This window comes from Rousettus aegyptiacus, unplaced genomic scaffold (genome assembly GCF_014176215.1).
Source record: "Rousettus aegyptiacus isolate mRouAeg1 unplaced genomic scaffold, mRouAeg1.p scaffold_m13_p_10, whole genome shotgun sequence".
NCBI lineage: Eukaryota > Metazoa > Chordata > Mammalia > Chiroptera > Pteropodidae > Rousettus > Rousettus aegyptiacus.
In genome coordinates this window covers 82,831,379-82,843,590 of record NW_023416285.1, presented here as the reverse complement: position 1 = coordinate 82,843,590, position 12,212 = coordinate 82,831,379, and the positions used below count along the sequence as shown (strand labels likewise).

General features: G+C 37.4%; 1 protein-coding gene across 14 annotated transcripts in view; it reads right to left on the bottom strand.

Annotated features, from left to right (window-relative positions):
- Window positions 1-10,066, bottom strand: part of ABI1 (abl interactor 1) — an 87,576-nt gene extending 77,510 nt beyond the window's left edge. For 3 of the 14 annotated variants that reach the window (XM_036228100.1, XM_036228105.1, XM_036228101.1), the window contains exon 1: window positions 9,784-10,026. In XM_036228100.1, coding sequence (XP_036083993.1) covers window positions 9,784-9,900 — 117 coding nt within the window. In that variant the 5' untranslated portion in view covers window positions 9,901-10,026. Of the gene's footprint in view, window positions 1-9,783 lie in introns of all 14 variants that reach the window. The other 11 variants (XM_016131469.2, XM_016131471.2, XM_036228098.1 and 8 more) reach the window with 5 other exon arrangements.
- Between the last annotated feature and the right edge of the window lie 2,146 nt (window positions 10,067-12,212).

The following is a 12,212-nucleotide window of genomic DNA, read 5'->3' as shown; positions in this document are numbered from 1 at the left end:
ATTAATTAATTAACTGAAATACTTTATATACTTTTTCATATCAAGTCTTGGAAATTCAGTGTTCAGTTTTTACTTATAACACATCTTGATTCAAACACAGTATTGTCATTGGATATAACACAACAGTACTTGTGATATCCTCCCACTCATGTGCTACTATCCACTGACATACTTTAAAAGAAAAATTTAAACCAGGAGTTATCCTTAGATTCCTCTTTCCCTAATACCCCGCATCCAATCCACCAATAAGTCCTGTTCAGCTCTGCCTTAAAATACCCAACCTCTCCCCTGAATTCCTTACCTCGTCACTAACGTACAAGCAATTGTCATTTTTTACCTGGACTACAACGATACCCTCTCTGCTGGTTAATTCTATTCTTGCCTCCCCTTCAGTATGTTTTCCACTGAGTAGTGTGAATGATTCTTTTAAAAAGTAAATCAAGTTACTCTAAAGATAACCGCATTACACTGAGAATAAACTCTAACTTTTCTAAACGCCTACAAGGCCCAATCCCTGAGCCATGGACTGGTACCATTGGTCCATGGTCTGTTAGGAACAGGATTGAAGAGCAGGAGGTAAAAAGCGGGCCAGCAAGCAAAGCTTCATGTGTGTTGGCAGCCGCTCCTCGGCGCTAGCATCACCGCCTCGGTTCCACCTCAGATCATCAGACATTAGAATCTCATTGGAGTACTGGTCCCTGGTGCCAAAAAGATATGCTGCCCTACACAATACAGCAAGACAAGAAAAACAAGAGCTTACTATACAGGGCTTCTTAAGCCTCATTGTGAGATTATATGGAAATTCAATGAATGATTTTTAAACCGGGGAGTATCGAAGTGAGATTACTATTTTGGAAGGTCCACTTGAGCTACAGTGTGGATAATGGAGATGTGATGAGAGGGGGATATGTGGTGAAACAGATGATGGAGTTATACACTGGAGTGGCATGGAGATAAAACAGACAAATTTAAAAGATATTTAAGAAGAATCAACAGGATCTGTTACAGCTGAATTAGTGGTGTTACAGGGTGGGAGATAATGGAGTCAAGAATGATGCCCAAGTTTCTATTAAGTGATTATGCAGAAAGCAGCAAAAGAGATTGGGGAAAGGTGATGAGGTCAGTTTCTAGCATCTTAAGTCTGAGGTACCTGTGATTCAAACAAGCAGAACTATCAAGTAGACAATTAGATATAGAGCTAAACTTTAGTGGAAGAAAGACCATTCAGAAGGAAGACCATTCAGAAGGGAATAAATACAACAGCCTGAGGTGGTATGTAGAGAAAGGAGCTCATACAAAGCCACTTTAACACTTAAAAGTAAGAGACACAGAAGCTAGAGGACTGATTAGCTTTTCGAGAAAAATAAAAATAAAAAATATATAAAATAGGGAATGGTTAATTGTGTGAAATGATGCTAACACAAGCAAGTTGAGAACTAAAGAATATTCAGTAAATTTTGCAGCATAAAGGTTACTGAGTGTAGTAATGTTAGTGGAGCATAGGAGAGGACAAATAATATAGGTTAAATGTCAATGGAGTACTGCAAATGACAAACAGAATGGGTTAAATAGCAAGTGCAAGGTGAAGAAAGGAGGAAAGTGTAGACAATAGTGTTAATAAAATTAAGCAATACAAGAGAAAGAGGTCAGATACCAGGTAGGTACATAAAACCAAAGGGGAATTTTGTAATATGAGAGAAATCTGAGACTTCATAATTCTGACTGCACAAATTCAGTAAAAAAAAAAAAAGGAATAAAGATATAAGAAGTGAAAGGTCTCTGAAAAAGAAAAGAGAAGATGGGACCCAGAGCAAAGTACTGACCTTAGCTAGGAAGCAGATCATCTATACTCCTTTATAACATGAAGGAAGGAGATCAGATGGACGAGGACATCAGTAGGTTTGGAGGTGTAGTGGTAAGAAATTATATGTCTTATATAATGAGGTGTATTTCTTTATAAAATAAAAGATGAGAAAGGAAAGAGATTTTAAAGGGAAGAGAAAATTTAAAACCGTTTATGGTGAGCAGAAGAATAAAACTAATGTGGAAAATATAGTAGGATTGCTAGGCTATGGTGAGGGCCCTCTGTAACTGGTAACCATGATTTTAAAATGGCACTCATGAACACTTTTCACTACACTGCCTTCTTAAAATAAAAATGTGTTATTATAAGCCTTAGGTTGCCAGTAGTTGAACTAGGAATAAGAAGTATTTTCCCATAGGATGCATTATACACATTTTGGTATTTAAATGGAGGGTATTTTAACTCCCCGTGGACCAAACAGAAAATGTTCTCAAGAAGTAGTACACTTGCCTTGAAAAAATAAAATTTACCAAACACAATTTTATCTTAGCATGTAGAAATTACTAACAGAAATTAAATATAAAGTATTCAAGAAATGAGTGACTTAAAGATAAACTGAAGTTTTTCAATAATAAACTTTTTCATTAACATAGTATTTTTGTTCTCTTTAAGTTTCAAAGAAATAATAAAATTTTGCTCCAATTAAAAGGAGCTAACAATATTCAACCACACATCTTGCATACTATGCTTCCTTTAAGCTCTGAGTATAATTCACGTTTGATTTAATTAGATAATCACATAGAACTGTTAGAATTTTTTTTTAGTTTTTAAAATGTACGACGACTGAAATACTTTCTGCCTTAGTAAAAACAATATGAGTTTATCAACTGTACAGTGCAAAGTTTAAATAAATTCTTTAAAGGCTATACATAGGAGTGACAGTACAAGAAACTTGTACTGTCTAAGCCATATATATTTCTAAAAAGGTTTAAATTTGTGCAATTGCCATATTTAATATTACTTTGGTAATCAGGGAGAAAATTAAACTTATCTATAAAGTGAAAAAGAAACTCCAAGCCTTTATTTCTATCAAGTCACAATGAAATTGAGTCTGTGCCCATGTCTGGAATTCCCTCAATACACCACAGTACAGTAGTAGAAATTCAAAATTATCTAAGTACAAACTTAAGCAGTTATATATTTCACAACAAAATACCACTATGAACCACTCTTAGGTGTATATGTGCAAAAGAACTGAAAATAGGCACTCAAACACCATATATGAATATTCACAGCAGTCCTATTCACAATAGCCAAAGAGACAGAAACAACCCACACATCCCTCAATAGATGAATGGATAAACAAAATGTGGTACACAGTAGAGTATGCTTAATATAAGTAAAAGAAGCCAAACACAAAGGCCACATATTGTGTAATTCCATTTACAGGAATTATACAGAATAGCTAAATTCATAGAGGCAGAAAGCAAATTGGTGCTGGTGGGGTAAGGATGGGAACAAACTGCTTAATGGGTACGGGGTTTTGAGAAGTGATAAAAATGTTTTGGAATTAGATCAAGGCGGGAGTCGCTCAACACTGGGTGAGAATGTACTAACTACCATGGAACTATAAACTCTGAAATCAGTAGTTTTATATTATAAGAATTATAACTCAAAAAAATTCTATTATAAAGCAAATAATATAGCTATATTCTAATCAACCTGTGGCTGGAATCACTAACAATTTTAGCTGTAAATTAAAAATATATTAACTATTTTCAAGCCCTCTACTCCTTTTTGTCATAAATAAATAATAAGATTCATTACCTTTTTCCCCACATACAGAAGTTATGCAATGGATTTAATAAGCCTTCATCTTTTAGAGATACACACTAAGATATTTCTGGATGAAATATGTCAAAATGGGCCTTACAATAATGGCAGGGAGCTATGACAGTAATACAGATGAAAGGGGACAGGCTATGAGTGACAACTGTTAAAACTGGGTGATGAACTCACAGGGGTTCATTCCACTATTGTCTCCATTTCTTAATATATTTGAAATTGTCCATAATGATTTTTTAAATACTATGCCAATAATTACTAAAATAAGACTTAAAATTAGTTTCTTTCTGCTTTAAGCTACACTTGAGATGGTCCTATCAGTTATTCCTTAGTCAACATAAATCACAATTCCACAAACATTTGCTGAACTTGCTAAGCACAGATGGATATCAAAATTACAATCTACTTGATAACAAATACACATTACCTTCCTTAGGATGTTTTGTTCTGTGATTTTCTTTACAAACATTAGTTCATGAACAACTATTTTGTAAATGGAGAAAGTTTAGGAGACTCAAGGTTAATTACAGTTATTTGGGGTGACATAGAATGTCATACTAAAAAACTTCAAATATCATTTCTAAGGAATTAATGTTATTGATAAAATAATCAGGTCAGCTATTTCCTTTAAAAATAAAAGTGCAATAATGGCCATTTTCCAAGTGTCTCAAATGCAATACTTCTTTTTAAAAATCCCTTGCATTTATGCACGGAGTCTTATTAAATATCAAAGACTAAAAAGTTTGTATATCTGGGTTTCGATTATTATTTCTTTTGAAATCAAATGTCAATAAAAATTATACTGAACACAAAAAGACACAAGAAAAATACACAGCTCCCTCAAATTCAACCTTTTAAATGCCCCCAAATTAGCATTTAATTATTATTTTTACCTTACTCTTCATACCAACACTTTCCATGGAATCACATCTACATAATCTCCTAATGTTTGATTCAACCTCTTCTCCCAATATATGCACTCTTCTTTTCTGGCTAATATATTCTTGTCTGTTGATTTGCAAATATCTAATTCCTATGATTTAATTTCACCCAAGATAAATAAGGTTATTCCAAAGAGCCACAGGTTGCTTCCCCAAATGCCCGAATACTTCTTTTCCACTACAAAGAGTATTTTAGCATTCTTCAGCTATCAGAATCAACTGTAGAAAACAGAAGCACATAGGAGAATTATTCTAAAGGATTATTTCAACCATTTTCTTTAAAAACCCTCTCCAAAAGACATAAACACCTAAAACTGAGGACCTAAGCCCACCAGGACTAGATCAAAGTACATGTAAAGCTCTTATTAATATTAAAGTTCAAAGGAAAAGGAGTATACTAGTTTTAATATAAATATTCAAATGACATACAGCCCTAAAAATACTCAGTATTATTGAGAGTATTATTAGTAAGAACTGATATAATATTTCATCCTTATGGACTTTCATAAGACTAAATATGCAATGTCAGATTCTGCCTGCTTGACAGCAGCATTAACGAACATGTGTGATAAGATTGGTATGGGTCAATCTAACAACTACCTGAGGATCTGCCATAAAATTATCTAAAACCCTATTTTGTTTTGTTTTTTAATTCAAATGTAAATGACACACTATACCTCAGGTGTTTCAGATGTACGATGTAATAATTTGACATTTGTATATGTTGCAAAATGATCACATTAAGTCTAGTTATCATCCATCATCACACATAATTACAATTTTTTTCTTGTGGTGGGAACTTTTAATATCTACTCTCTTAACAACCTTCAAATATACAATATAGTATTAGTAACTACAGTCACCGTGCGGAACATTACTGTTTAATTCATTTAGATTTCCCTTCTGTATCTCTAATTTTACTAGCCACTGCTTTACTCAAACTTCAAAGTGCAACTGTAAGAAGTCTCCCATTTCCGATCTGTCCTATCTCCTCAATCATTCTGCCTACCTTTACCTGAATCAGTTTGCATGGAAATCAAAATACTTCAAAAACATTCTGTGTTAACTTCTACTCATTCTTTTACAAATTCTATTACAATTGCAAAGATGAATCAGAGTAGAAAAAAGAGGACACGAGTCATAAAAAGGAAAGGGATATACTGAGCTTAGTGAAAAACTAGCCTAAGATTCCCATAATTCAATACTTCAAATGCCAAAACTACCATCCTTTGGTGAGACAAGGAAATCCCCAAATTAGAAACGGACTTGTTCTTCTTATATTTGCAACTTGAAACTCAGAAAAAAATACGGGAAAATAGTTGTCAGGTTCCCAGACATGCTCAACAAGAGTCTATTCTATGACATTTCTGAACTAGTCTGAGTTCAACACTCATTCAAGTCTGGAGCACAGCCTGTGGAACCTGTCAGTTGGGCAGAAATCCTGTCTGCCAATCCCTAACCATACAACATTTCTGAGTCCTAACTTCCTCATCTGTAAGAGAATACTGCCTATGGAGATTTTTCTAAGGATTAAAGATAATGCAAATCAACCAGCAGACTGTGACTGAGTAGGTACTCAAACAGAAACAATTCTGTACATTACCCTCTTCCCTTCTCTATTACCCTTTGTACCATCTTTTTTTAATCCCCTATGCTGCAGTAAGCGCCCTACCTAGTATTCACTAAAAGGAACTTAAAATATGAAATCGGAAAATATGAATTTGATTCCAGGCACCATCTCCTATGATACAGAACTTTAGGCTAGGTATTTAATATCTCTGAACTGTAAATTGCTTATCTGTTAAAAACAAAAAGGAGAAAATAAAACATGCAAATATTGCAATAACTAAATGATTCTGTTTATAAAGTGGCATAAACTATATGGTACCAGAAATGTTAATTTTACACATTCCAAAGTGTTCCTGCTCAAAAATTAACTGCCCTCCAAGATCAAATGTGCATAATGAGCAAATGAGCATAAGCTAACATCACAGGAGGAAGAAAGCAAGCTAACATAAGTACTGATAAGATCCCCTTCATAGTCCCAGACTTTAGAATACCTGTTAACCCAAATGAAGCTTACTGAGGGAATTCTGGGCAGAAAATTAAATTAAAAAGTTTAGCTGTATGGAAGACTTTTCTGTCCTTACCCAACCTAGCAATTTGCATACCTTTCTTAAGCAGTTTCTATTCCTTTTAACTTAGCTCACTTCCTATTCCCCAAATTCTCATGATAAAGGCAGTCTGGACCCTCAAGTAGAGCAAGAGAACTGACCAGGTAAATAAGTGTGTTTGAGTTGAGCGACTGTCCTTGACATAATCTACTAGAAAAATTCAAACTGGTCATATGAACTAAAAGATGGAAAATGGCAAAGACTTTTCTCTATGTCTATATAAATGTCTACATAAAAAACACATTCTATTTTGAATATCATTCTCCCCATAACAAATTCGAAAACCCTGTCCTTTTTTACTCGTTTGAGAAGTTTTGTTATTAACAATACAATTTAATAATTAAAGTCAATGGGACCCAAAGAGCTAATGAAGTACTTGAAGACTAGACTGATCTAGAGCCAAAAGGACTTGTCAACTAAACAGAGTCTAACTGGACTGTACTTTCAAACTGTAAGAAAACAAGAAATGAAAATCACTCGAGCAGTAACTTAACTCACACTGGGTATAAAAAATTCTCAAAACACAAGTAACCACATACCTTCCCTGAGAAGAGGTACATTTATGTAGGGTGTTGATTATAAGCCAATCAGGTTTGTGGAAAGGATACAGAAAGATCTCAAAAGAACTCCATATGGGTTTTTCTAGTACTATCTGTTCCCTAATTACAGTACCAAAGTTAGCAGCACAACACATCACAAAGTAAGCTACCACATCAACTTCCACAAAGTCTTTATCATCTTCTAAACCTGTCTGAGCCTGACCCTGTGGTCTGCATCATGTAGCCCAAAGTTTAAAGGCCGCTAAGATAAACATCATTTATTCCCCAGTAAGATCAGAATACCTCACTGGCATCACATTTAGGACCACCAAAAAAAAAAAAAAAAAAAAAAAAACAAACTTGGGGCCACTGACAGTGGCTCTTGGCCTGACGGTAGTAACATGTTTAAAAGAGACTACCTGAGAAATGGCATGACTTATCTTAATTATGGATATTACCAATAAGTTTAAAAGTGCTTCAAAGTTATACGATGGTTGCAGGACAGGAAAAGGAAAAGGGTCAGGGAGGAAAAAAAAAATGCTTTACCTCAGACGACTACTTGAAATCAAGAAATAGTCACCGGACAGGTTAAAACATGTTTGCATTTGCCAACACTTAGCAGTTACCACACCATACATTTGTCAGATTTCCCAACATGAAAAACAGAAAGAAGCCACCCTTTGTTAAGTACTTATCTGCTGACTTCTACAAAGAAATGACTTCTGGAATGGGGGCAATTTAACTTCCTGTGTTCTCCCTTTGACTTTCAAAATCCTCAAAACCTTCAGCAAATGGAGATTCAGCTTAATTTTAAGGCTTTTCATGTTAAGTTGAATAAAAGTTGTACATATTAATATCAATAAACTATAAGATCATTTTTCTATTTGAAAACTATAGCCACATTTCTACTGAGTCTTAAAATATTTTTTTAAAAGCTAAATAAAAGCTTGCAAAAACAAGGAATACAGTTGATGTGGCAGGCATTCAACAAGTTTATCAGAATTCCTAAAGTAAAAGCTTGAAAAAATTTATGAGATAAATTCCTACTAGTGCTACTGAAGATACAATGTTACTAATATGGAAATTGAGAAATATTCAAAATATTCAGAAAACAGTATCTCCTTCTAAAAATAAGGAGGAAAAGCATTGGCCAACACAGACACTATTGGTTCTTAAAAAATGATAATCACATGGGAGGCATTTCTATAAATACTTTAACTCTGAATTGCAATAACCCTAATCTTTCAAAGCACGTTTTGGTCGTGCCTTACCAATAACAAGAGAATTTTTGGTGCCATTGTATTGACACAGAAGACTGCTACTTTATTTGTTTCTAATGCAAACTGTTGGTTTATGCAGTTAAAGATCTACAAATCACACCATAATTCACTTTCAATCATTAAAAACAAACAAACAAACATCTGTCACAGCTAAGACCTCAAGAATTTTCTAATACATTTACAATAACATATTTTACATTTTGGTTCTAAGACTTAATATAAACATGTTCGGTAATCGATTTGGACTCATAGTCTATATATTTACTCAGGCTGGAAAGAGAGGAACCTTCAGAAAATAAGCAACGGGCGATTACACCGTTCCATTTTAAGTTACTTATGAAGCCAACAACAGTTCAAGAACTTTGGGGAAAGAGAGTATTTAAGACATTTTTCCAAGTAGTTAAGAATAATTTGTGTTTTATAATAACGACACCCCTAACAACCTCTAGACATACATTATGGTGGGGCGGAAGTGAAAATGATGAGAGGGAAAAAACCCGACTTGAAAACGGACAGGCAGGCAGATTTACAAACCTTCAATTAAAGGAATTTTGAGATTAACTTCTCTTAGACGCCCTCCCTCACTCCCCCACCCGCTTCCTCCTCTCCTCCGGGAGGTCTGTGTAATGTGACTCATGACAAATTTTTTAAAAATAAATAAATAAAAGACACACCCTCCGGGTTGGAACTGACATAATCGCCCCCACCCCACCCTCCCCCGACACACACACCCCGCTTTTCCTCTGCCTTCTGCTGCTCCTCCCTGCGCCTCGTCTCTGCCCTTTCCTCTCCCCTCTCTCCGTCCTAGACCCCTCTCGGAGCGGGGCGGCAGTGGGGCGGCAGCTGGGTCCCCAGACGGAAGCCCAGCGTACGGCAGGCTGCGGGGCGCAGCGCGACTCGGGGGACCGAGCCCGCAGGGAGGCGGATGGCAGCGGGGCGCCGGGCCGCGGCGGGCTCCCGGCTCCCTCGCCCATTTTCTCTCTCTCCTTCTATCGCTTTCAACCACCACGGCCACTTCCTGTACCGCAGCCCGACTCCCTGAGCCCGGCCACTTGTTCTGTTCCCCTCTGGGGCTTGGGGTTGGGGCTGAGCCGGCGCTGAGGTTGGGGCTGTTCCTCACCCCGCCCAGGAGGCTGGTCACTCCGGCGGCTGGCGGCGGGTCGTCGGCCCGGCCGGCCAGCGCCCGCCCGCGCTCCTCACCTGTATGTAGTTGTTTTCACAGTAGTCCGCCACCCGCGTCAGGTTCTGGTAACTCTCTATCAGCGCCCTCTTGCCAGACGGGATCTCCTCCTCTAGTAACATCTGCAGCTCTGCCATTTTCCACCCCTCCGCATCGCTTCCTCTCGCGTTAAAGAGACAGAGGCAGCAGGGTCCGCAGAGGTTCCGAGCACCTCACAGCCCGGATACAAACCGCCTACCCGCCCTCCCGCCTGGTATTGTGGGACGGCACCGCCCCTTCTTCCTCCTCACTGTCTCCGCCCCCTTCCACCTACTTCGCGCAGCCGCCTCTACCTCGTTCTCTCGCGAGTTTTCACGCCTTTCCCTTCCCATCCCCCATCACAGGCTTTCCCCGCTCCCCGCAGGGTCTTCTGGAAGTTGTAGTTTCCCACGGGCTGGGCTTTCCATGGAAAGCGCGTACGTCCAGGGAGCCTGGGCGGGGCGCGGGGCGCGGGGCGGGGGGATGTGGGGCGGGAGGAGCGTAATTAAGGAAAGTCGACCTTCCGTGGTGGTTTAAGTCCGGAGTTTTCCGACGTCTTTGGGAGATGGCGACTTCCCGAGAATAAAACCGTGTGAAACTTGGCAGAACTTTGAACGTTGAACCTGTCTCACACCAAAATTTACTTAGGATATATCATAGTTCAAATAAAAAAGGTAAAGCAATAAAGTTTCTGCAAGAAAACAGAGTAATTTCACAAGCTTGAAGTAGGCAAAAATTCTTAGTAAGTTCTAACAAGAAAATTGCCTTTTAGTAAATTGAAAAAAACCATATTTCTTATAGCTGCTGTTACAAATTTAGTGACAAGATAAAACTAATTTATTATCTTGAAGATTTAAAGATCAGAAGTCTCAGTTGGCTAAAGTTAAAGTTGTCAATAGGGCTTTGTTCCTTCCGGAGATTAGAGCATCGTTTCCTTGCCTTTTTCAGCTTCTGGAGACCACATGCAATCCTTGGTTTACAGCCCCTTCTTCCATCTTCAAGACAGCAGCAGAGCACATTCTAATCTCTTTCTGACTCTGCTGCTGTCCTCACATCTCCTCTGACTCTGACGGAGCACCCCCCATGATAAGGACCCTGTATCTACTTAAATTTCACAGGGATAATGCAGGATAATCTTCCCATCTCAAGATCCTTAACTTGATTACATCTGCAAAGTCTCTTTTGCCATGTAAGGAAATATATATTCACAGTTTCTGGGGATTATGATGTGGACATGGGCGGAGGGAGGGTATTGCCAGTCTATCATTAAAATACTCCGCTCATTAAAAAAAAAAAAACTATTAAAAGGGGAGGAGGGGTGTAGAAAGCTACGACACATACATTTGACAAACAACTCATATCCAGAATATTAAAAAAAAACAAACAAACTCCAGGTCAATAAGAAGTTAGACAACCCAATAAAAAATGGACCAAAAAAAGAAAACTACACTGCGCAAAAAAGCCAATAAATACATGAAAAGGCACTCAACCCATTAGTCATGAAGGAAATGCAAATTAAAACCATAATTGCTACATTTTACCAACCAGTATAAAATTAAAAAGTCTACACCCACTAGAATGGCCAAAATTTTAAAATCCCAGCAATAACAAGTGTCTAGCAAAACACAGAGTAACTGGACCGGCAACCAACATTACTGGCTACAAACTGCCATAGCCACTCTGAAAAACAGTGTAGCAATTTCTCATAAATCCAAACATACTTAATACATGACCTAGCACTCTCATTATTATTAATATCCCTAGATATTATCCAAGAGAAATGAAAACATGTTCATACAAAAACCACTATGTGACTGTTTATAGTAACTCAAATGTCCTTCAAACAGCTACTGGATAAACTGTTATATCCAAACAACAGAGTACTATTCAGTAATAAAAAGTAGTGAATTATATATGTACTCAAAGTCATGGATGAATCTCAAACGCATTTTGCTAAATGAAAGAAGCCAGCATCCTTCCCCATTCCTTAAAGTGTTGGCAAGAATGTATTTCATCTAGTGCTTGCACACATGTGCGCGCGCACACATACACACTCAGAGTTACACATGAGTATACAGTATAAAAGGGCACAATCACTCTGGAAGGACCTATTTGATTTGGTAGAACCTATTAAAGCAAATATACACCTCCATAAGGCCCAGTAATTCGCTCCTTTGTATTTATTCAAGAAAAATAAGTAATATGTCAACAAAAAGATATGTACAAGAATGCTTATAGCAGCATCTTTATTCATAGTAGCCAAAAAATGGAAACAACCCAAAAGCCTATCAACAAAAGAAAGAATAAATAAGTGGTGGTATATTCACTTCATGGAATACTACATAGCAGTAAAAGAAATAAACTGCTGATAATGCTACAATGGGGCCGAATCCATTGGTAGGCGCACTTGCCCAGATGAAAAATGTTTTAT